The sequence below is a fragment of the Juglans regia genome, chromosome 11, assembly GCF_001411555.2.
Source record: "Juglans regia cultivar Chandler chromosome 11, Walnut 2.0, whole genome shotgun sequence".
In the NCBI taxonomy this organism is placed as follows: domain Eukaryota; kingdom Viridiplantae; phylum Streptophyta; class Magnoliopsida; order Fagales; family Juglandaceae; genus Juglans; species Juglans regia.
In genome coordinates, this window is record NC_049911.1 from 23,374,929 (window position 1) to 23,401,764 (window position 26,836).

General features: G+C 36.0%; 2 protein-coding genes across 7 annotated transcripts; one reads left to right on the forward strand and one right to left on the reverse strand.

The window, feature by feature from the left end:
* Positions 1-153: 153 nt before the first annotated feature.
* On the reverse strand, positions 154-6,417 carry LOC109007696 (mitochondrial substrate carrier family protein ucpB). Of its 4 annotated transcripts, none has more exons than XM_018987479.2 (9): positions 6,147-6,417; positions 5,769-5,888; positions 4,124-4,185; positions 3,793-4,029; positions 3,550-3,717; positions 3,346-3,395; positions 2,708-2,840; positions 972-1,009; positions 154-575 (listed from the first exon to the last, which is right to left on the reverse strand). In XM_018987479.2, the coding sequence occupies exons 1-9, from the start codon at positions 6,184-6,186 to the stop codon at positions 479-481; spliced, it is 945 nt and encodes a 314-aa protein (XP_018843024.1). In that variant the 5' UTR covers positions 6,187-6,417; the 3' UTR covers positions 154-478. The 4 variants fall into 4 exon arrangements, 3 of the variants coding, with proteins under 3 accessions (XP_018843024.1, XP_018843025.1, XP_018843026.1); XM_018987480.2 differs by having other exon boundaries at positions 5,769-5,896; positions 6,147-6,330; XM_018987481.2 differs by lacking the exon at positions 972-1,009 and having other exon boundaries at positions 6,147-6,333.
* An 882-nt stretch (positions 6,418-7,299) lies between these two features.
* On the forward strand, positions 7,300-12,456 carry LOC109007698 (U1 small nuclear ribonucleoprotein C). Of its 3 annotated transcripts, none has more exons than XR_001998834.2 (6): positions 7,300-7,460; positions 7,533-7,575; positions 8,055-8,096; positions 9,788-10,043; positions 10,820-11,117; positions 12,118-12,456. XR_001998834.2 is itself a non-coding variant. In XM_018987483.2 (6 exons), exons 1-5 carry the CDS (start codon positions 7,453-7,455, stop codon positions 11,062-11,064), a joined length of 594 nt encoding a protein of 197 aa, XP_018843028.1. In that variant the 5' UTR covers positions 7,312-7,452; the 3' UTR covers positions 11,065-11,077; positions 12,118-12,456. The 3 variants fall into 3 exon arrangements, 2 of the variants coding, with proteins under 2 accessions (XP_018843027.1, XP_018843028.1); XM_018987483.2 differs by having other exon boundaries at positions 7,312-7,460; positions 10,820-11,077; XM_018987482.2 differs by lacking the exon at positions 12,118-12,456 and having other exon boundaries at positions 7,308-7,460; positions 10,820-11,314.
* Positions 12,457-26,836: the final 14,380 nt, after the last annotated feature.

A 26,836-nucleotide genomic window follows, 5' to 3' on the forward strand; every position in this document is an offset into this window, starting at 1 on the left:
GGCTTGCAAGCTGTTCCTCAATAGGCTGCCAACTGATCCAGGTCAACACAGTAAAGATCTTGATGGACATCTTACCTTAATTTATGGAAAAAAAGACAATATAATAGAAACAGCACCATGGAAATATAGAGAAGCTCGGTCATCTTTACTGAATATTCAAAGATAAGCCACAAATGGTTTTATTAAATACAATCATGGCAGTCATACAAGAAGAACATGCATTCTGTTCAACTGGATTTAGCAGACCTGGCGAAAAAAGTGGGAACGGCAGGCAAAGAATATTATTACAGTAAAATATGAAGAAATGACCTCAATTGATCATCTTCATGATGGAATGAGGTTCCTGTCACCCCACAACTGAATATGAAAACTTGAAAATTAATCCGGACTTGCTGGCAATGATAGTGGTTGTACAATGCTAGAGATAAAGTAGGGATAGTCAGAAAATGATGGTAGTTGCAAACAGACAACTCCAAGACTAGATTGCGTTCAATCCAGCAAGCGTGCGTAGCTTCTCACAGAGTATAAAGGTAATTGTAGTCTGTGGGCCTAATCTTGCAAATATGGCAAGCCCCCTGATAGAATCTAGAGGTTAGCTCTTTAAGTATATAACTGAAAAATACTTGAAAATTCTCAACCTGATAATTTGGTGATTGTAATGTTTCTGAGACAAAAAATTGAGGCATCTGATGTAGTTGTAACATTATGGTTGCGTTAGTGAGGTATTTTGAGGTATTCTGTGAATAGTAGTGAAAAAGTAACGATAGAATATTGAATAGTAATGAAAAGTATGCGAAAAATAATAATAAAATAATAAATAGTAGTGAGGCATTCTTAGTAGTGAAGGTATATCTGAAAACTTCATGAAAAAGCTTTGCAATTACTCATAACTGTCATGAATCTTTGAATGTATCAAAGAAGTAAACATGTACACATAAACTACATGGGCCCATTTTTTAATTAAGACTCACCCCTTGTAAAGACCCCTAGGACCTTCAGTAAGCAAAACCTGAAACCATACATCACAAATGCATTAGACAAAAAAGAACAAGCTATACTTTTTCCAGATGAGGGAAAAAAATAGAAGGAATAATTCCCACCAGTATCACTCTAGCCAATATTGGTGTCCTATTGGCTACAAAGAGCCAATACCATGGAAAATATATTAAATCAAAGCACCAAAAAAAAAAAAAAATTAGAAGCAATGCAGAATTTGCAGGTAGAACTGCTAAAGACTGCTAAAAGCACTTTTTAGCAATATGTATTGGATACTAGAGTTTTTAAACTTTTTTCACAAAAACTCTTCAAATTCAACCCAAACATCTTTAAATCTAAAAAAAGTTCATATTTCACAAAAAAAACCCTTTTATCTATATCTCCGTGAAAAATAAGAAAAACAAACTAAAACAACTTTCACCAAAACCCAAAAAACAACCCTAAAAAATTATATTAAAACAACTTTTCAAATCTACCTATCCATTTTAAAAAAACCAATACAAAAAATATTTAAAAAAAGTTGACCAAATTTTCCTATCTACTTTTAGAATACCAATAAAAAAACACATCTCAAAACTTTTCTAAAACAATTCCCAAACATTGTCAAAGTTTTCATCATCCAAACAAGCCTTAGTTCTCCATAGAGAGCAGCATTATGGAAGATGATTCCGTGCTGTTTGTTGTGATGTATATGGAGAAAAAGAAATGACCAAAGGATGGTGGACTGTGAAGGATATCTTTTTTAAAACCCGTTACAATTGGATGGTTGCTCATTTTGGTTTCTATTTCTAGTTCTCATAATTTCTTAGCTCTTTTTTCTTGGTAGGTGTTCCTCACATACATGTCATGTGTACTCAGGCAACGTGTTTTCTACCCCAAGCACCAGCATCGGGAAATAAACCCAATGGAACCCTAAATATCAAAGTAATTCATAGAATTTGTAAAATAACTTCCAGTACCATAATAGTACATTAAGAAAAAGCAATTACTTCAGCTGAAATTGGCCAAAAAACTACCAAGAAGTTTTCCTATCCTATTTCAACAATTCATATTCAGGCTACCACACCATTTACAAAGCTAACTTCTAGAAATCACCTCATGCCCAATATTCTCTTTCAGTAAAATGTTCATGAAATGCCTACTAAAAACCCATGTCCCATTTGGGCTTTATACTCTAAAAGGACTAATCAAAGTTATGGAATTATACGCCAAAATGACTAATCAAATTTACAATTGGAGCCATTTGAAATCATTATAATCTAGAAATTACAATTTTTTCAGCAAAGTGGGATACCATTTTCTACCCCCTCATTCAAATTCTTGACTGTTACCATCTTCCTCTTAATTCTCCGATGTTCTTGTCAGGCTAATTTCATTGTAGGTGGCACAAATCAAGTCTGAGACTTCTAGCTGGAAATTGACTATGATATCATTTGTAACGGTCCAAGGGAAACCTCCAGCCCAGATATAAAGCTCAAGCCACATCTAGGCTTATATTTTGAAAATGTTTGTCAAGGTTACTAAAGTTAGAGTGTTTTAGTCCAGATCTACCCCTTTAAAAAGAAACCTGACTGAGATGGGTAGAAAAAAGGCTTGGTGATATTAGTAATCAAAGTTACAAATTCCAAAAATAACAATATCAATCAACATGCACACATAAGGAAGAAATGAAATAAAACATTCGAAATAAAACGAAAACGAAAGCCAAAACCTGATATGCGCAATGAAATCCAGTTTTGTAGCTCCCAACTTCTTTCGATTCCCGTTGCAGCATGAGACGAGTTTTAATCATGTCCATGGGTGCGGTTATAAAAGTACTCACGGTGCCTGCAACCATACTTGCACTTCAAAAGGTGAAATATACAGTTAGTTATATAAGCTAAATGTTTGAAACAAAGAATTTGCCATACTTGCTATGTAACAACTTAACATTAGGATGAGCTTATAGTTTATACATGCCTCAAGTATTGTTTAACATCACAGGGCTAGGTTTTTGACTCCATCAATTTTCACCACTTTATGAGCAAATCTGATTAGACGTAAAGCATTATAGTATAGATAGTTCATATTTCTGATATACCATTTTTGTTTATGTCTCAAAAATAATGAAATTGCCTCACTCATTAATTCTAAAATAGACTACAGACTTACCACTGTTTAATATTCTAGTTTATATACACACACACACACACTTTTTGCAAAATTATTTTCATATCGATGTAAACAATCTTCCTCATCCTGAACTGCCAGATTTTGTAATTTATATGCGGAGTCACGGTTTTAAAACATTTTGAACACATTCTAACTAAATTGCATAATTGGGAAAAAATGAAAGCTAAGAGTGTATACATGAGATGAAGAGGAAATCCTTCTTCAAGAGGTGTTCGACTGATCAAAATCTGCACATATAAGAGCCTTCACTAAACAGAAAAAAGCAAATAAATTAAAAGAAAAACATTATTTTATTACCAATCAAATATAATTACTATTCAGAAACAGTGGAAATTACTTCGAGGATATTGAAACTGAAAAAGATCATGCTAAGAACTTGACCCGCTTGGATTCATCATATGTTGCCAGCTGTGATGCAGTCAAAGCAGCAGCCCTGGACATAGCAGGACCAACTCCCTTCCATAGAGCTCGAATTCCCTCTTCAGAAATAATTCTTTGCAATTCTCCAATTGGTCCTCTTCTCAAGTTTGGATTCATTTGTAGCCGTACCTATTGACAGGAAACTGCATTTTAAGATCAAATCTCAGAAGAGAAGTCAAAGTTCAACTGACAGGATAGCATTACCTTTAGAACCTCAACTGGATTGGTCAGTGCAGTTGCAATGCCACCAGAAAATGCTCCAGATGCAATCTTGACCAAGATATTGGTGGAACCAAAAGCCCAATTGCAAACATTCTTTGAGGGTTCATACAAGCCTAAACGAAGACCACCATAAAGAACTGACCTTGTCAATGCCGGTGCCAGTCCTAGATACATAGACCTTGTTCCTTCATTCTTCAATACTTGAAAAAATAACTTTCCCTGTGCAAATCCATATAAAACAAACCTCAGATCAAATTAATATGATAAACTAGAGCAAAATTGCAAAACTACACCACAAAGGTTTGGCAAATACCATTCCTGTCAAAGGACCTCTCTGGCCAACAAGTTGCATTTGCAGCCTAACTTTGAGTACGTCTGCATTTCAGTCTGAGTTCATTAGAAACCACACCAATAAAAAGCCAAGAAAAAAAACAGCAATGCAATGGTTTTCCTTCATAATTTATTGTTTTCTTGTGCTTTTATCTTATATCTTCTTTGGTATTATCAAAAAGTCCTCACTAAATCCAATAGAAGTCTTGATCTAATGCCACCTTTGCAACCAATTATGTCGGGTCTACTTGTTTGAAGATCCGTAACTCTGTCTTTACCTCAAGTTCATACTGTTCTTGCTAGCATTCATGTCCCAAAAATCAAGAATGGTTGCTAAAAAGATTATTTCACATGAACATCCAAAGAAATTCAAATACATTATTGTAACCACTTCCTTTCTTTTACACGAAGATCCCCAGCTAGCAAGATTAAAAGGTCACCACCCTCAAATTTTTACTTGATCCATAAGCTATAAGCTGCAAGGCCAGTAGACAAATAACACCAAATATGCTCAAAATGCAAGAATGAACCTTTAAAACGTGACCTAAAAACATAGATGGCCTTCTTCAATTCAAGTAGCTTGGAGATAATGTTCTACGAGATTCCCAAGAGTTTGGGGGGATTGTGGCAAGAAAACCAACTGTCTAGCTACTATAGATCATTCACTGTTTGCATAGAGCCAGCAAGACACTTTATTTTGGATCCACTTGCAACTTCACCCTCGACCCAGACAGCATCAATACAAAAACAAGAACATTCCTCTAGGAAAAAACCTTCATTCTTAGACAACTCGAATCCAAGGCTACCAACAAACACAGTTTTATCCATTTATCAGTCATCAAAGGGCTGATTGACCATGGTCGTGCTTTGCTTCAGGTGCACAATTTATTGCAACAGTTCGATACATTTGTTAATGTACTTAACGGTCAAGTTCTCGTAGTTGATAAAAATTTTAGAAGTTCCAATATACCCATTAGATCCAACATACAATTGCATTGTATCCCAGACCCCTTTTAAATTTCAATGAAACCACCACAAAAATCCTTTCCTAGACGTCAATCACATTAGCAATCGATGATAGAGAGTATGTAACAATTTCTAAATACCATTCTCTATATCCGAACTTATTAACCATGATGTCAATGAACCACACTCCATTGAGTTTTAATCAACCATTTACTTCACATAAACACCACTAAATCACGCTTACAAGATCAAGTACACACGCATGTGAAACTTTTTGAAGAAATTCATGGGCCTAACACGTCTCATAAAACTGGTTTTATAAGAGATGATTGTTCATTCTTTATAAATATGCCCAAGACCTTGTCTACAGGTAATATAAGATTATTCCTCAACATCCTCCCTCACATGCAGTCCAGTATTTTTTCTAGTCCTTATCACGGGATAAGTAGTGTGGGCCCCAATTTGTCTTATGGCAGGCTCTAATACTATGAAGAAATTCATGGCATAACTCATCTCATAAAACCGATTCTGCATGAGAGGATTGTTCATTCATTATAAACCTACCTAAGACATTATCCATAGGTAATGTGAGATTCCTCAACACTTTTTTCAAGTCACGCATATAAAGAAAGCATAGAAAGGGAAGAAGAAGAAGAAGAAACCTAGAGGATGGGTAACACCGGTGGCCACAGCAACTGATAGTCCGCTTGTACCAAAGTGATAGAATAAATAAGACGGCGAGACCATCCAACTTCCCTTCTCAATATTGACTTTCCGAGACCCTGATTTGCTAAATAATTATTCGAGCAAAAATGTATTGAAATGAGGTAAAAAAAAGCCATAATTACATGTCAGCCAAAAAAGTCAAAACATTTCTCGTAATTTTCGTTTGGTTGCCGAGAAAAATGTTGGAAAGACAGCCTCGCTTTTACACGATTGATGATTTGTTTTTTGTTCCTTTTGATAATAGGACTTTTTCCCGTGGTTTTTATCGGCGACCAAAACAACGAGTAAGAATGTTAGGTGACGGCGGATAGAACCTGGGATTGAAGATTTCAGGGAACCAGGTTGGTCGTCCATTTTCCCGATCTCCTGGGTGCTCCAGCTCGCGTCTTGAACCAGAGCATGCGACAGAGTTCGCACCAATTGTATGCGATTATAAGCTATACGACCACGACGGAATATTGCATTTTAGTTTTTAAAGAGCGATACCACCAGGTTTTATATCTTCCGATGTCAAGCCCTCACGTCATGACTCTACTGATTTTGCCATGATCTAAATTACGAGACTAGGTTTGTTTGGAACTAAAATTCCATTCAATTCATCTCAATTTATTATTATAATTTTTTTAAATTTTAACATAAAATATAATAAATAATTTAATTTTTTTAAATTTTTAAATAATAATAATAATAATAAATAATATTTAACAATATTTTATTATCTAATCTCAACTCACTTCAACATTCAAAGCATCTTAATTCTACCTAAATATCGTATAATTATTTTAAAAAATTAAATTTATTATTAAAAAATTAAATTGTTTATATAAATTTTATATTATATATATATATATTAAAATAATTACGTAAAAATTATATAATTTATAATTATAAATATTTTTTCTTAATTTTTAAAATAAAAAAATCTAAAATCCTAAAATATGAATATTAAATTTTTACATTTTCGTACAATCTTTTATTAGGTTAATTTTATTTGATAAATGTACTTTTTTTTTTACAATTATTTATATAATCATATTTAAAAATAAGAATATTTATATAAAATGATGTTATTTTTAAAAATTATTTTTTTAAAATATCTATAGTTTAAAATATAATTATTTAAAAATTATAAAAATGATTGTATTTATTTTTCATTTTATATACCACCTAAGTTTAAGATTTTATTTAATAGTTGAATCAAATTCAATTCATTTCAAATTAATTATTGATAAAATTAATTATTTTTTTAATTTGTTATAAAAAATTAACTTTATCTCAATCTTATTCATATATTTCAACCTAACAAATTAAATCCATCTCAATTTCAAAAAATTAAACCTATAAAATTTATAAAATATTACTATTTACGATTAAACTTTTTTATCTCAACATCCGGTTAAAGATTTAAAAAAAAAAAAAAAACATCCGGTTAAAGTTGTTATTAACTTTTATAAATAAAATATCGTTATGTAAACAATGAATCTTCTCTCCCCTGTACCCTGCAATAAGTCAACACTCGCATAGACCTAGAAGCTTCTCTCTCCTCTAGGGTTTTTGCTCTCCCCTGCACCCTGGGAAACCCTGCTCTCCGATCAGTTACGATTCGAGCTGCACACGGCCATGCCTCGGTATGGCCTTATTTTTCATCTCTGCTATTCTTACCTCCTTGCGATTTTCTCATGCCTCGGTTGATTTTGCAGGTATTACTGTGATTACTGTGACACCTACTTGACCCACGATTCTGTAAGTCCCTCTGTGTTCCACTTGATTCTTTTTTGTTTTTGTTTTTGTTTTGTTGGGGCGTTTGTTTTTAATATCTGGGGCTACTGTGCTTGATGTTCAACTTCAATTGGTAATCTTGATATTACGTGTCCGTTCTATGAGTTTCTAACTCTCTCTCTCGGTGAAAATTTTAAGGTCTAGTGGTACGAAATAGCAAAATGATGCCAATGGGGTTAAATTGTGAAACAAAGAACTTAATGCTTTGTTCTTATAGTCAAGGAAAATGTCATGGTTTGCAAAAAGTAAAGAAAGAAAATAATGTGGTTCTTATTGAGCTTATTGTTTAAGGTGACATTATTTTCAGTGGCAGCTTCTCTCAATCAAGCGGAATTTTTGTTGGTATCTGTTGTCAACGGAATTTTTGTCAGAATAGGTTTTCTGGAACTTTTCTTTCTTTCTTTTTTCTCTCCAGAGCTGACTGTCTCGTTTTTATATTTCAGCCATCTGTAAGAAAGCAACACAATGCAGGTTACAAGCATAAGGTATGTTACATCTCTCTTGCGATGATACTTGTGTGCTGACTGGTTGATGATGCTTACAAAGGATTTAAGTAGAAATCCCAACAATAATCAATAAAATGGTAAGGATGAGAATATAAGACTAAAGTAGGAACAATTGCTTTGTAGGCTCCAAAGAGTCTAAGAAATCAGAACTCTGAAATTGCTTATTACAAAAGAGTCTAAGAAATCATAAATCTGAAATTCCATATATTAGAAAGAAGTCCCGTGCAATAACTTAAAAATTTGCTATTTGTAACAGCCTTTATTAACCATATAACATATCTTGTCACCTTTCCCAGAACAGATAAATCTTAGCTATCAAACTTAATTACTTATCAAAGAAAGCTATGAAACTTAATTACTTATCAAAAGAAAGCTATCAAACTTAATTAAAAGTCATGTGATCAATAGATTCATCACTAACTTCTTTTTTTGATAAATGGTAATCTTCATTAACTGGCTCTTTAAAGCCCAGCTGCTGAATGCTTCTCATCAGTCACAATCCATATGGTAACTAGCTCTTTTAAGGCCCATAATGGTGACTCTCATTTAAAACAACTCGAATAGAGAGGTTGTTGACTTCTACCTATAAACAAAATAGAGGTTGTTGACTTCTATGTGTACTTAAATGGACATCCCTCTGTTTCAATGAGTGGAATCTTCCTTAAAAATCCATTGCAGAATTGGCTTCCGCAACTTCACATTCATTTGCAAGGTTGGTTTTTGGCTTGCATTGTTGAGCATGTTGCTCTTCGACTCTTTTCCCCCATTGTAGACTTGTAGTGCAACCCTTCAATTTAAGCTTCACAAACAACATATTTTTGTCTTCACTTATGGGCTTGCACTCAAAATAAGTCTCCAAACTAGTCCCAATGTAAAAAAAAAAAAAAAAAAAAATCTTCTGCATGCATCTTCCCAAAAGAACCAGCAACTTCTATCTTGATTCTTCTACCACTTAAGTCAAGTACGTGCACCAATCTGCCTCGTGCTGCATGATCTATGGTTCCAGCATCATGAAAAAGCTCCTTTATCTTCTATGCCATCACTCTCATCCTCAAGACCACCTCCCAGTGTGTCCAAAGCCTCACAGTTGCCTTCTAGAATCTCCATATGGGTTTCTCACTGGTTCTTGTCACCGAATAGCTTGTACAGCTTGCAACAAATATTCAAGCATACACCTAATCTCATCCATTTTGGTCTGCTGGCCTTGATTTCATCTACCCTGTGGCCTTCGTAATAAGCACGAATATGGTAAAGAGGAGTAGATGGACTGAACTATGAAGAATAAAATAAACTCTTTCTAGGCTTGAAATTAATCTGTTTTGTTATGACTAATAATTCATCTTTTATCTGAAATTTCATCTATTAGAATCATATACTTTATTAATTCTAGAATCCTAGCTCTTCATCTTTCATAGCACAAAAAAATCTTAACCAACCAACTCCATAGGCCACATGCTAACCACATGACCTTTAAAAAGAATACTGAAGACAATAGTATTTAAAAAAATACTGATATAATAATACTTATAAAAACAAATACTTATATAATAATATAACAATGTAATAATAAAAGACGGATCTTGTAATAGCTAATGGGCTGGATAAATAGACTGGTGGCCTTCTTTGATTTGGACTCAGATGCTCTTGCATCACCGTTGACTTAAATTCAGGCAAATGTTCGAACATACTATCAGCAATTTGAGGAACAACAGACCCAAAGCTTGATTGATCAGAGGATTAAAGAACATCTTGGACAAGCTGCTGCATTCCAGCAGGTTGGTGCTGCTTACAATCAACATCTAATGGGTCAGAGGCCCCGGCTTCCTGTTCTACCTACACCTTTAATGCCACAGTTACCTGGAAGTTCACCATTAATCCCGGGGATTAGGCCACCTGTTTTGCCCAGACCAATTCCTGGAGCTCCAGGTAAGTTGGAACATCAGTATATTTTCTTTTTATTGGCACCTCACTTGTTGTCCATGCATTGATTCATTGGTCTGAGCATTTGCATATAAACTCTCATATTTTGCAGTGTTTGGCTTTGTATGTGCCTGCTATCCTTTCGTTTAGTTCAAACCGTTATCATTTATCTGAGTTGATATTATTGCGCACATGTTCTCTTCCTTCTATTGATTTCCTGCTGCTGTAGGCCATGCAACTTTCATTAGGTTCCGGGTAGTAAATAAATGCTAGATGGATAAGAACATTGGTGATTACCTCATTATGTGTCTGCATGTTTTTCTAAGAAATCACCAACCCTTAGGGGTTAGCTCTAGTGGTAAGGGCCTTGGTCTTGGTGGTATGCTCCATTCATGTCTAAGGTTTGAATACTCTTTGATGCAAACAATTTCTAGGGGCCATCAGACTGGGGGAGTTTCCCCTTGAATTACCCAATGTGCACTTGCAGGAAAACTCCTTGTCGAGGCCTAGTGCACCCCAGGGATTTGTCAGGGGTTTGTTCTCGGACACCCGGTGCCAATAATAAAAAAAAATCACCAGATTTTTCTCAATCAACAAACGTTTTTCTGTCATGGTCTTCCAGGTTGGACACATGCAATACAATTTTGAAGCTAGTTACCTCCATATTTGTGGTTAATGGTTATATCTTCATGCCACCACCTTTGATCCATTTGCAACACATGCACTCTTTTTTTTTGTAATTAACAATGTCATATATTCAATATTTCTCTTCTGTTTGGTAGGGTACGGACCTTCTCCAACAATGGCACCTATGATGGCTCCACCTGGTGCTCCTTCCTTACCTGGTCAGCTAAATGCTATTCCAAGGCCAACCACAACAGTTCCTGGAAGCACACCAGCATCTGCTTCCAACGGTGCCCCACCTATGGTCAACCTGCCAGTGTATCAGGCCAATCCAGTGGCATCAACAAGTGGAGGCTACGATATTCTCAATGCTAATGCTCAAGCTCCTGAGGCTAACCGTTAGGCTTGACAAACTGGTTGGCTTTATGTCTATACCTAATGTCTAAATGAAATGAGGTATTTAATGTAATTCTAACATACAATGGGGTCTATGGGGCATGAAGTATGTTGAAAATCTATCTGATACAAAGAAATGATTAAAATTTTCTGTATGCAGTGCATATAACTCATATTTACCGATAGATAGGGTGGGGAGGTGCTTGATATTTTTATTAATACCCTTGAGAACCAAATGTAGAGGGATTTCTACAGCACTTTGGTCCTAGACAATTACCAGCACATGGAGTAACTAAGAATGAAGTTTATTCATGTAGTAGAAGTCACTGAACAAAGATAAGTGTGAGGACGGAGATTAGGCTTGTTTGTTTTTGTAGATGAGATGAAATGAGTTGAGGTTAAAGTTAAAAAGTTGAATAAAATATTGTTAGAATATATTTTTTAATATTATTTTTGTTTTGAGATTTGAAAAAGTTGAATTGTTTATTTTATTTTGTATTGGAAGTTGGAAAAGTTGTAATGATTAGATGAGATGATATGAGATGAGATGTTTTCTAAAAACAAACGAGGCCTTAAGAGGACGGGGTTTTCACATATAAAAAAATTATTGTTGTAGAAGAGGTAGAATGAAGAGAATGAATACAGGAGGGACTCTAAGGCAGCTTCAAATGAAGTTCCCACATTGTTTTGTTTTTCCTCTAGTAACTCTTCAAACTTTTTCCATCCAGTTGCCAGTTAATTCACGGTAACTGCCCCATGTTTATTTACTTACAAAACATAATTACTCCATATTTTTAAGGCAATTTTTTTTCTTGTTTTGCTTGTTTTGTTTTGATAAGTACAACTAATTTTCCTTTTTTTGATCTTTTTCTTTTTCTTGCTAGTTGGTTGTATCTTTATGCATACTTCTTGGGTACTACGGTTGCGCCCCCTCTGTGCATTCAATAAATTGCAGTAATTCATTATTTTTCCTTGAGAAAAAAAGTACTTCTGTATGATACCTCGAGTATTATACCCTATATATGTGATTGTGACATCAGTGATATGGTTCTTGACGCAGGCAAACAAAGGGAGCCAAGAAATTATCGTGGTGCAATACCTGTATATGGGACTTCATCACTTAACCTCGTGATTCTCACTATGTAATGCCCGTCAAGAGCTTTTCACCTGATGCTGAATGTAGAAATAGGCGTGCAGTCTCATTTTTGTGCACATTACAAATATAGTGTTCGCTGCCCGGAATTCTTATCAAATTTAACTTGCTCTTATTCTGTGGCAGAGATTGTTGCATGAAATATGTATTTGGGAACCAATTTAGAAGCAAGTGCTAGCTGAAGGATGAGACAGATAGTTTTCGGCCAATCCATATTATAGTAGTGTTACGATTTGGTTTGCGCTACCTCCCTTACTCTTCTCTCTCCACAATGATTTACTGGCTCATCCTCATTGTTATTTAGGGATCTACAATAGATTGGAAGAACCAATATATGCAAGGCTGGGGTTTTTAACTCTCTGAACTTTCATATATATAATAATGTTTTGTCAATTGAAGCGGTTTAATCTGTAAAATCCCATTCCCGTAGGCTTAGGAATGTCGCGTGCTTACATAAATAAAGCTAGGCAAGAGATTTCTAATTTAATAAATCAAACTAAATAAATAATTAAATAAAGTCTAGGGCTAAATCGAATTGCTCCAACTAAGCTTGGTCTGTTTGCTTGTACTGATTATCATCCTCACTTGGTGGTTAAAAAACACGAAATAAAATTAAAATGAATCAAATATTCAGTAAGAAATTCATCATAATGTAAACATAATAAACGTAAGGTTTTCATAAAATTTTTCATGTTGCGGGCTTAAAATTATGATTTTTCATACTGATGTTTATGCTATGCATGATTGATTTATCTGAATTAACTTATTGATCTTATTTATTTGATTGATCTGACTGGCCGACACACTTAAATTTATGTGCGAGGTTGTGCACTGGCCCCACGTCCCACTACTGCAAGGGAAGCTGCTGATAGTTCTGGCATACTATGGTGGACCACGCTTGAGTATGTGGCTTGCACATCCACTCAAAAACTGCATTAATACTATGCATCTGAATCATCATCTGATTAAACTGGTCTGATCTTATATTGTACTTAAACTTAAGATAGTTTACGTGTTTTATGCGACGTGAGATGCATGACATACATGCTATAAATAATTGTTAAGTGCCGAATCTAAAAATGATGCGAAATGACATGATCGTGTGCTATTCTGGATGACATGTTTGTATATATCACGACATGCATGGTATATTAAAAGTGGCTATCAAGAATTGGCCTTAATAATAATAATCTGACTATGTGTTAATCTTAATTTATGATCAAACTACTTACATCGTTGCACTGTTTCTTGAATTTTTCTTCATAGCCCATTATAAATTGTTACTAACGTTTTTAACAAAACGTGTCATAATATTCTACTTAATTAATACATACCATGGAGAATAATTTAATAAATATTATGTTTCATACAAAATCATTGCATACTAATATCATATAATTAATTAAATAAAAATAACATATTTTTACTTTAAATTATAATTTAGTAGAATAATTAGACTTTATATGAGCAGTTAAAATAAGTCACATAAATCTTAATTCATAAAACAACTTAATTTTTCTAATAATTATTTGATTTTATAAGAAATATAATAAATACTAATATCATTTAAATATTCTTAACATATTTCTTTATTTTCTAATTATAACTATAATAGAACAAATTTTATCAAATTTAACGAAATAAACAACGGCATTCATTTCATAACTAGACTTAAGCGCATTAAGTATTTAAAATAAAGATTAAACTCTTACTATATTACCATTGAAATCTAGTTATAAAAATTTAATACTTGATAACACAATTTAAATCCATATATATTTTCTGTAAGAAAATAAGGTTAATGAAAAATAAAGTTTTTTTGGGCTAATTGATTAAAACTGAGTTGAATTTAAAAGTCAAACCCAATATAAAAATCGGTCTCCTTAAAATATTATAACATTTCCTAAAATATAATAAACCAAACCCATGTGAAAATTAAGCCCAGCCCACATAAATGAGACAAGCTTAAACAAATACTTAAAGTTCACAGGAAAGGATGAAATTACAGTTTGATAAGCATCACATTGAAAGGGAATTTGTCGTGGGAGATTGGATATCATTTATCTAAGGCTTCAGATTTATAGATATAGTTCATTAGCAATTAGACGAAATTTGAAATTATCACCTAGATTTTTTGATCCATCCCAAATAATGAATAAGATTGTTCAAGCGACTTATAAACTCGATCTTCCATCACAGTCCCAATTACATTTTGTATTCCATGTTTCATGTTTAAAAAAAGAAGATGGGACATCATGTATCTCCCCCCTCTATACTATTAAAAAAAAAAAAAAAAGAGATGATTCCTCAAATTAAGCTCAAGATAACAAATATGATTCTTAGGCTAAAATCAAGGTTGTAATAGCTAGAAAATTGAAGCCACAAACTCAGTCTAGTTACATAAAATAGACTCTGTATAATGTGAATATATGTTGTACGATCTTGTATATGAAGTGTGTGAAAAATCTTATTGATTTAGAGCAGTGAAAAATTCTGTCAATATTAAAATTCTATCATGGTATCCACAGAGCTAGCCTCTCACGAGCAATCGATCCCCTCCTTAGAAATCCCTTCTTCCACAGCGCAAACACCCCTCAAACCCCCCTCTCCAACCAATACTGCCCTGATTTCCCTCAACATTACTGCTCAGATCAATGAGAAACTAACACCATCAACCTTTCCCCAATGGCACGCCCAATTTGAAGCCCTCCTCATCAGTTATGATCTTCTTGATTATGTCACCGGAGATAGCCAATGCCCCACCCATGTCGGCTCATCCACCTCTGCCCTCCAAAAGACCCATTGGTTTCACCAGGATAAGCTTATCCTCAGTGATATTCTGGCCTCCACTGCCACCACCATCACCCCTCTCATCTCTATAGCCAAGACATCCCATGAGGCATGGAAAAAACTAAACGCCATGTATGCAAGTAAATTGCGAACCAGAGCCGTGCAACTCAAGGAGGATTTTACCTTGATTAAGCGGGGAAATCGCACAATACCAAATTACCTGCACACTGTGAAGGCTCTTGTAGATGAAATTGCCCTCATAGACCACCCCATATTCGATGATGATCTCACTCTCTACATCCTCAATGGTCTGGGTCCCGACTTTTATGAGATTGTTGCACCCATTAGAGCTCGGGAAAAATCCATGGGCTTTGAGGAGCTCCATGGTCTCCTTGTCGGCCATGAAAGCTACTTGCGCCATCTTGAAGCCACCACCCAGCAGCTGGTTGCCACAACAAACTACTCCAACTGCCGCTCTAGTTCGAACACTTCGACTAAGAGCCTTTAACAATGAGGGTCTTATAAGTCAAATGGGCATTCTTGTCCTTCAGGCCCAGCTCACAACAATGATGACCTGAATCGTGATAATATGAGGACACATAACTCCACAGGATGGCCCAATTCGGACTAGCATCACTATCAGCCCAAGTGCCAGTTTTGTGATCAACTGGGTCACACTGTAAAAAATTATCCTCGGTTGCACTCTTCTGACGCCACCGTGAAATGTGCCTCCACTTCTCATGCCAAGGATAGTAAATGGCTCATTGACTCTACTGCATCTCACAATATTATTGGTGATCTGGCTAATTTATCTATCCACTTTGAATATGATGGTATAGATGAAGTTGTCATTGGTGACGGATTAGGTTTGCCTGTCTCACATATTGGTTCTTTGATGTTTCAATCACCTACCCGCACCTTCCATTCAAACCATACGCTTTGTGTTCCAAGCATATGCAAAAATTTAATCTATGCCCATCATTTTACATTTTAAAATAATATTTTTATTGAATTTCACCCCTCTTATTTTCTTGTGAATGATCAGATCACGGGGACGATCCTACTTAGAGGTGCATGTAAAAACGGTGTCTACACACTCTCGGACTCACTAGTGGCTTCTCTTTAAAAAATGGTTGCCTATGTGCATGAGCGGACCTCGATTGATGGGTGGCACAAGCGTCTTGGACATCCGTATCTCAAAATTGTCCACAGTCTAGTTAACTCATTTTCCCTTCCAGTAACAAAAGAGTGAATGCCTCATCTATGTACTTCTTGTTCAATCAATAAGGTGTATAAACAACCATTTCGTTCCACTAGTTTTCAAAGTCATGCTCCCCTTGATCTTATTTACACTGATGTTTGGGGGCCCTTTCATACTGTTGGACTTGATGGTTCACAATACTATTTGATTTTGGTTGATCATTTTACCAAATATGTGTGGTTCTATCCTATGGCCACCAAATCCGGTGTAAGTAGTATATTTTCACAGTTTAAACATCTTGTTGAAACCCGATTTCAAACCAAAATCAAAAGTCTCTACTTAGATAATGGTGGTGAATTCCTTATTCTTAAATAATATCTTTCAATTCATGGAATTAGCCACTATACCACTACAGCCCATACACCACAGCAAAATGGGGTCTCCGAAAGCCGTCATCGCCACTTGGTGGAAATGGGTCTCACTCTCTTACATGATGCCTCCTTACCCCTATCCTATTGGCCTCATGCCTTCCATATTGCCACCTAATTAGTAAATCGTCAACCCACACCACTGTTAAATAACAAATCCCCTTATGAAGCCTTATTTGGTCAGCCCCCAAATTATCTCAAATTAAAAAAATTTGGCTGCATCTACTTCCTGCTCACCAGGCCCTATAACACCCACAAACTTCAGCCCAAATCTATTCCTTGCTTGTTCCTTAGCTACTCTCAAACCCAAAATGCATATAAGTGTTTACTCACCACCAACCGAATGTATATCTCCAGACATATTTTGTTTGATGAAAGCCAAATCCCCATCAAGACCCACGTCGCACAGACCGAGTGCCCTCCATCTCTCTATGCTACTTCACCCGCACTAGTGCCGCCACTGTCAATATTGCCTCCAGTGACTCTGGACTGTGTACCTACCGCTTCTACATCACCTCCATGTAATCCTTTTGCTCTCTCTTCAACTAATTTGCATAATTTCTCCTCCCATACCCCTTGCACTGAACCACCCGCATAGCACCACAACGAGGTCACCTCGCCATGCTAAAACCGGACATCGCCCACCCTTGTGAACACCTGAATAGCTGTTTCCTCCTTTGCACCGACCAAGTCACCTCTCGCCCCACCACAAAGAACCCACCCTATGACCACCCGATCCTTGAATCAAATTTACAAACCTAAACAATTTTATTTAGTCACAAAACACCCAATCCAACCCACCATTGAACTAAGTTGTGTGAGTCAAGCACTCTGTGATCCTCACTGGCGAAATGCTATGTTTGACCAGCTTACTACCCTAATGAGGCATGGTACATGGGATTTGGTTCCACCTCCTAAGCACTGTAATCCAGTGGGTTGTAAATGGGTGTTCAGGGTTAAGAGAAAGGTGGATGGGTCTGTTGATCGATTCAAAGCTCGGCTTGTTGCCAAGGGGTACAATCAGCGCCCCGGGTTGGATTACAAGGAGACATTCAGTCTTGTTGTGAAACCTGCAACTATTAGGACCGTTTACTGTCTTGACAATTGCTGTGATGTAGAGGTGGATATTGAGACAACTTGAGGTGAACAATGTATTTTTGCATGGCGAGCTAACTGAGAATAGGTATATGGTCTAGCCTCCAGGGTTCAAAGATATGTCCAATCCTAACCATGTTTGTAGGTTATGCAAGGTAATTTACGGTCTCAAACAGGCTCATCGGGTGTGGCACTCTGCTCTGAAGAACACTCTTATTAATCTTGGTTTTCAGAATTCAAAAGCTGATTCGTCACTGTTTATCTATCGGTGTGGTTTTGTTATATGCTATTTTTTGGTTTATGTGGAAGATCTTGTTATTACAGGAAACGATCCCAACTTTGTCTCTTCCATCATTCACAAACTTGGAGTTCTCTAAAAGACATGAGGCTACTCCATTTTTTCTTGGGTTTGGAGATCATCTCCATTGCAGCAGGTTTATTTTTGTCGCAGCATAAATACATTTGTGACCTGCTGTCCAAAACCAATATGATCGGTGCCAATGATGTCTCTACTCCGCTGTCCACCAGCATTGGACTAAAATTAGTTTATGGTACTTCTTTTGTTGATAGCACATAATTTCGCCGTGTGATTGGTACTCTTCAATACTTGTCACTCATACGTCTGGATATCTCATTTGTCGTCAACAAATTGTCTCAGTTTATGTATAAATCGACAATCGCACATTGGACAGCTGCAAAGCGACTTCTTCGCTACCTGAAGCTGACAATTTCCCATGGCATTCAGCTCCGCAAGAGCACTAGTCCAGTTCTTACCACATATTCCAATGTCTATTGGGCTAGTAACTTTGATGATCGTACATCAACATCTGCCTATATAATTTTTCTTGGCTCCAATCCCATTTCTTGGAGTTCCAAGAAACAAAGGGTTGTCGCTCGCTCGTCTACTGAGGGTGAATATATAGCCCTTGCCAATGCTACCTCTTAAACAATGTGGCTACTTGCCTTGTTCAACGAGCTGGGATTTCCACTCAAGTCTCCACCAACACTACTATGTGATAATCTGGGAGCAACATATCTTAGCTTCAATCCAGTTCAGCATTCACGGATGAAGCACATTAGATTGATCTACACTTTGTTCTTGACATAGTTCAACGAGGCATAATTCACGTTCATTATGTCAACACCCAAGATCAGCTTGTGGATCTTTTCACAAAACCATTGTCATGACAACGTACAGAGCTTCTTCGAAACAAACTTGCAGGGGCGTATAAATGATGATTCCTCAAATCAAGCTCAAGATAACAAAGCTGATTCTTAGGCTAAAATCAAGGTTGTAATAGCTAGAAAATTGCAGTCACAAACTTGGTCCAGTTACTGAAAATAGACTCTGTATAATGTGTATATATGCTATACAATCCTGTGTATGAAGTGTGTGAAAAATCTTATTGATTTAAAGTAGTAAAAAACTCTGTTAATATTAAAATTCTATCATACACTATCACCAGTAGATGTCCACAATGAACTTATGCCTCAGCCTCAACAAATTATTAAGCGTTGCAACAGGAAAGTCAACAACAGAGCCTTGGTTGAGGTCTTAGTACAGTGGTAAGGGACATATATTGAAGAAGCCACTTGAGAACCTTGATGGAAGCTTCGACGGAAATTTCCTCATCTCGTGGGCAAGGTGTTTTGAAGGGGAGGGTTATGTTATGTAGCAAAAGTTAATCCATAAGGGTATACTGTGTAGTGGGGAACTGTGCAATGAAGGGTAACAAAGCAGAAATAGGAGAAAGAAGATGGTAGTTAAATTCGTTAGTCGTGTAAAGGCCTTGACGTCGTTTTGTGTAAATAAAACCTTGTCGTTTTATTTTAGTCTGAATGTAAAGTCTGTTTAAATAAAGCGCATCGTTTTGAGTATTGAGTTCTTGTAAAAGATGTGTAGAAGGTAAATGATGAATAAAAAGGAGCAGAAAACCCATGGAAGTTTACACTGAGGAGACATTTGGATTCGAAGGTGACTTCAGGAAATCTCTAAGCATTTCACTTCGAAAAATTCTTCTGTCAAACCACGACTCCTAAATTGTGTTCTTATATAAGACAAAAAATTTACTGACCGTTGCTTTTCACTTTTGACTGTTTCCATTACACGAGTGTAATGAAGGCTCCGAAAGCCCTTACCCACCCCTTCACCCATCCCCTTCACGCACCCCTTAACTCCACGCAAAGCTCGAAGGCCCTCACCCACCCCTTCATGCACCCCTCATCTCTATGCAGGGCTCCTCACTCTAGGCAGACCCATCTCCTGCCGTCATCAACGTCACACCTCACCAGTTTAGCCCACTTCACGGCATGGGCGAGGAGGCATCTCTTCTGCAATCTATGAAACGCACGTGTTCAAAGGCAGCTCGAGGTGGAAGCATCTCAAGACCCACGACGAAGGCAACCCAGGTCCGTTGATCACGTGAGAGATACCATCCCCACCAACCGAGCTCGGTTTAATCTCTGTTAACCGTACGACATCATGTCCCCCTTCCATTACAGAGATTCTCCTGCCCCCTGACCCAAAGGCTGCAAACACACGTCTAGGGTTTTGACAATATATTCGCATTTAACAGTGTAGAAATAGGGAATATTTCCGTAGCCCCTTACAAGACAAATTCATAAATCCTCTACACAAATGAAACCCACCATTCCAAAAATCTGCAAACACCGCACCTCAAGAAGTCGATCCTACCATAAACACCTACATGGTATTTATATCACCACCACGGCTCCAAGAACACGGTCCTTCCAAGTATGTGAATCTCATCTCAAATCATTTTAAGTTGTTATTTATACAATGCACAAATTTCAGTTGGCATTACTCTAGTGTGGAGATGAATTTCACCTAAATTTTTTATTGTAGTGGTTATTGACCGAGATAAATGTGTATCCATATTATGCAAGCGCAGCTCATGAGCACGACAGTGCTAAGTTTCATGTTATTTTAATTTTCAGTGTTGCATGGTCAGCTGTTTAGAAAATATTTATGTTGTTTACCCATTTCATTTCTTTAGATGTTATTTTGTTAATTTGCATAATGATGATGCATACTTGAATGTATTTAACAATGCATAATCCTGTGATGTTTATGGTTTGCCGTGCATGTGGTTTTATTTTTGGGTTTGCATACTTGAATGTGATAGTTTGGTTGAGGCCTCATTTCATAGGACTTAAAAATATTATTATTGTTCTGTTTTTGGCATTTATTTTGGGTATGCATGGTTGAATGTGGTAATGGGATATTTTGATTTTTGTTTTTTTGTTTCCTGCTAATGCAAGTGGTTTTATCAAAAGGGTTTGCATACTTGAAAGCCATATGAACAAGGAAATTTACTCCACAATACTCTAATGTTGCTGGTAGAATCCAGCTCCAAAGCCATCTGAACAAGGTGACTTTAGGTGATATTTGATGTTGGGCTTGCTCAACTTATGCTTTTGTGAATTCTTTAATAAGTTCTTCATTCATATCATAAGTAACTAGCCTCATTGCCTTTTAAACATTCAGTTATCTCTTCTTGGGAAGGGGGACTGGAAGTGTAAATTTCCTTAAAATGATTCTTCAAAGCCTATTCAATCTCACCCATTTTATTAATAATTTTACTATTTTTGTCCCTTATTTGAATGATCTGATTCTTTCTTTGAGATGCAGATGCATGAAAATATGGTGTATTCCTATCTCCCAACTTATACTAGTGTATCTTTGCTCTTTGTCTCCATTTTACCTCTTCTCAAAAAACAACTTGCTTAACTCCTCTTGAGTCTTTTTTTAATTTATTTTTGTGATCTTTTCTAGTCTCTCTTCTTCTTGTAACTTCAATAATTGAGCAGTTAAAAATTTAGTATCATTATTTCTTCTGTTATAACTCAAATTAATCCATTTTTCTAAAGCAACTCGACATGAGTCCATTCTTTCGTGTACTTTAGTCAAAGATTCTTTAAACTGAATGGGAATTCCTCCACTCTTCATCTATCATCTGTCCACACTCTTGTTCAAAAGCCCAACTCATTTCATATTTAAAATTCTTCTTATTTCTCATTCTTTTTTATTGATTCCTACTAAAATGTATAAGCATGGTTGAATGTGGTCCAATCATCTAGCTGCCAAAACCTCCACTTTAACTTCTATATAAATCTCAAACCAGGTTGGATTAGCCACCACCCTATCCAATTTTTCTTTGGTGAATGTCTGATCACAGTGCATAATACTCTTGTATTTATCTCCACTACATCCAAGATCAAATAAATTATTTATTGGTTTATGTCTTTCTTAGGTATCCATCTGGGACTCGTACCTCGGCCTACCCCTTGTTTCTCTACTTGAACTGAAATCTCATGAAAGCGTCCAATCACACATCATCGTCTATTTCTATTAGGTTTAAATGAGCTCAACAATTCTCACCCTTCATAGGGTTTTACTAGAGTCTAGATGGCCATAAAAGCATGTGAAAACCCGGCTTTAAGTTGTTGATATCATCCTTAACCATGCATTAACATGCCCCTTGGAGTAATTTATTATTTCCATATTCATATCATCTTTCCCCAACAATATCACGCCTCTACTTCTACCAACTGAATCTACCACAAAACATCCATGCAGTCCCAACTCCCTCTTTAGATAAATTATCTTATCTAATAGATTCTAAATATTCGTCAAAGACTATTATGTATTAACTCATATTCTTTCTAATATAATAATACCACCCACAAAATTTGAGACATGAAGGCAAGAAGATCAACATGAAACATTCTGCATCAATTGACTTCTTGTACTGCACGTACGACATACACAATTTGCATTCAAAACACACATAATTTGTTTTCCCAATTAACATTCCCAATTAATAAATGATGCAAGTTTCTATCTTTGTATCCCTTGAAACTCTCGAGTTTAAATAAATCACTAATTTTGATAAGAATTTGAAAAAATATTTCATTCTCTACCTAACCCACATCCAACATTCCAACCCATTAAAAGACAAGGGATTTTATTTTAAAAAAAATATATTGTTTACTTGTTTTCTGTTGTATTGTGTAAAGATCCCTTGAATTTATTGTAGAAATTTATTCTCTATCTTACTGACATAGAGAAAACTAATGAAATTGTATAATTATATTGATTGATTATAAAATGAGTTGTAAAATAGTTATAGAAAAATATAGATGTGTATCTTTATCCCATAGAAAAAACCTTTGCCATTCTTGTTTTTGTGTAGCCTTTTAGGCAGAATAGGTGTGGCACAAGCAAGTCTGATGGATTTTTTCTTTTCACATGACATTTATTCTTATTTTTTGTTATGCATGGTTGAATGTGGGAATTGGGTGTGTTAATTTTTGTTTCTTTTTTAGCTACTACTGTGCACGTGGTTTTATTTTTGGGTTTGCATACTTGAATGTGGTAGTTTGCTTGGGGCCTCATTTCATAGGCAAGTTGAAAAAATTATTATTGTTCTGTTTTTGGCATTTTGTTTTTGGTATGCATGGTTGAACGTGGTAGTTGGGTCTTTTGATTTTTGTTTTTGTTATGCTATTGTAGTGTATTTATATATAACAAAGTTTCATTTTGTTAATAAACTTCCGTCATCCATGTTCCCATAGCGATACTCCTTACGCTCATCTGCTAGACATCGTCCATATCAACAAGTATGGGTCATTTTTAATTTCGAGTCATTACTCATATTAAGGCATATTGCCTGTAACGTAGCATATTTGACGAACAATATATTTTTCTGTCTTATATTACCAAATTTAGTTATTCCAAATGGATGATTCAGAAGACACGAGTCGGGATCATGCGATTTGGGGCGATGCCATGGAGGAGATATTCATTGACATGCTCTACCAGGATGCCCTTCACGGTAGATTAAAGGGTGGAAAGATTACGTTTAGAGAGCATGGAGTTTATGCTCAGCGACTCACCGCTATTGGGAAAAAAGTGTTTGACGCGAACCAGGTTCGTGGAAAACTTACAAGGTTGAAGGGTTTACAATGTTTGTTTACCGATTTATTGAGCCAAACCGGGATGAGTTGGGATCTCGACACGAAGATAGTAGTTGCGAGCGACGAGTGCTGGGAAAATGCCATTAGGGTAAAAATAAACTTATTAAGCATCTTTATTGCACCAAAAAGCAAGTTTGGTCACTACTCATTTGATTATTAACATGTATGTTTATTCTGTAATTGTTAGGTTAAATCGAAATGAGGGAGGCTTCGTACTTTCGGCTACCCAAAGTACTAGGAGCTGTGCACCATATTTGGCACTTCTGTTGCATACGGGACTATGCAACACGTGTCAACACAGCTACCCGCAGATAGTGACGAGGAGCGGCGCCTTGATGAGGAGTTGCGAGCTCGACGCCCTCCTGCATTTGGCAATCGACAGGGATTGCCCATTGATAATGATGACTTTATTGACTTGATGGAGATTGGGTCACCTTCAGTCGATGCAGAGACACAGTCATCACGTAGGCCGAAGAAGAAAAAGAGCGAGTTTGAGGTACAACTTTTTGAGGTTGTGGAGGAGGTGAAATGCACGCAGATCGAGCAGTGTAAGCGATATGAGGATCACAGCCTAGTGATGCCACCAATGGTGGTTACGATCCGATTAGTCATTGTGCGACATTGCTCAACGAGCTTTCCCCGAGGCTGGATCCTGCACAACTTGTTCGTGAAATTAAGGAATTACTAAACCCAGATATGCGGCATTTCTTCTTGTCATTGGATGCTGCCAGGAGGGATGATTGGGCCCGAAATTGTTAAAGTAGCATGCATGAGTTGTATTTTATTCTTGATGGCATTGTGACTATTTATTTGATTTGATGAGTTTATGTATTGGTACTTTTTCGACCATCATTGTCTGGACCATTAATTATAATGAAGTAGCTGAGGGCATGATTTTAAGGGTTAAGGCCTTGTTTGGATTATGCATGATTAATCACCATAATGCATAATAATATATATGGTTATAATAATGCATGATTATTTTGTAAACTTGGGAGATTACTTAAAACTGTTTTCAAGATAAAAGTGCGAATTAACCCACTGTGCACCATGCGAAAATGTCAGCAGGAAGCTACTTGATGAACGTGAACCTTGATGCAGATGACATCTTCCCTGATGTGGGTTCGACTGATAGTAGTGGAGATGAACTTGCAACTAATGATCTTAAGACACTCGCATTTCTTGAGAGGGCCGGTAGACAAGCGCAACAGAACCTTAGATGGCCACAACATAATATCAGCCTACGGGGACATCAATATATTTTGGAAGTTTTGAATGGGAATCCAAGGAATTCTCACGAGTTATTCCAAATGGAAGTTGATGCCTTCCGCGCATTATGCAGCTTGTTACGTTCAAATAGATTTTTGAAAGATACTAAAAAAGAGTTGACTGTCGAGGAACAATTAGGCATGTTCACATCGGTAGTGGCGACTGGAGACGAATAACGGATTGTGGGGCAGCGATTTTAACATTCAACGGAAACTGTTAACTCCCATGTAATCCAAGTAATGCAGGCCCTGTGTAGGCTTGGGACAAATCTTATTTACCCAACTAACACATCCGGGGTGCACCCAACAATCGCAGGCAATTCGAGAAATTATCCTTGGTTTGAGGTAAGTTGTTTATGGTAGATAATAAATTATAATTCTGATTATATTGGGTCATTGTTTAATAAATTATTTGAACCATATGCAACCATATCTAGATGGGTTCTTCGTTTGCAGGGATGCATTGGCGCAATTGATGGGACCATGATCGACGCCGTTGTACCTGCAGAGTTGCCCAAAACGTCTTGTGTGTATGTGACTTGGACATGAATTCACATTCATGTACACTGGTTGGGAGGGAAGTTCGCATGATGCATGCATATTCATCGATGCATTGAGTTAGGGCCGCAACCAATTTCCAATGCCTCACGAATGGTAAATATTTAACATTATTGAATTATTTTTGTCTTCAAATTCTTTCTCTTTATATATATTTTGTTACATTAATGGGAATGGTTGGTAAGGGTCTGATTTTTTCCTTGTTAATGGGTAACAGGTCATTATTATCTAGTCGATTCGGCATACCCATGTACTCGGGGATTTATGCCCCCTTATCCCAGAGAGAGAGATATCATAGAAGTGACCGTCAGGGTCAGAGGGGATTTAGGGGATATAAGGATTATTTTAATCATCGTCATTCATGCATTCATAACGTAATAGAACGTGCATTTGGGGTCTTGAAATCACGATTTAAAATTTTAAGACTCATGCATGCGTATAAAGTTGGGAGGCAAGGGGATCTGATCATTGCATGTTTTACGTTACACAATTTTATTAGAATGACGACGCCGAATGACTAGTTATTTGAGGACTAGAGAAATAGGGAGCTCAGTTCAAGCGGTCGTATATATAGTGATGCCGCAGTTTCAACACGTCATCCTGACATGACTGTCGAATCAGCCCGAGCTATGGCTGCAATTAGGGATGACGTCGTCATTCTTATGTGGGAAGCTAGGGGTGGTCATTGATATGTATGTAATAAATATTAGGATTATAAAGGTGTAGTTAGAGATTCAAATGTATTACAAACTTGATTTTGGTGTGGCAATATATACTTATTTACATACATGGGAAAGTTTGTAGCAAATTTCTTTAGAAAATATGATTGCCAGTTTTATGAGCTATACTCGTAAAATTTAGTTTAATAAATGATTGGTCGATATGTAAATTTTATACTACTAAAATTATAAATAAAAAGTAATTTAATAATTTAATGATGTTATTTTTTTAATTTATTATTATTGACCATAATTAAAACTAACCAGAACTAGACAAAATGATCATTTGTACTTGAATATGGAAAAAAAATTTAAGCACAATTATTTATAAAAAAGTATTTTATATATATTAGTATTATTTAACGATTTTGAAAATAATTAAAAATTATTTTTAAAACTTGGGTTTTTAATCAAATTTTATTTGATATTTTACAACAAAATTCCATTACAAAAAAATTTTGTAATCCAGAAAATATTATTATTCAGTATATTAAAAAAATAAAAATTAAATAAATAATTTATAATTTATTATTACTTATTTAAATATACATCTATCTCATTTAAAAA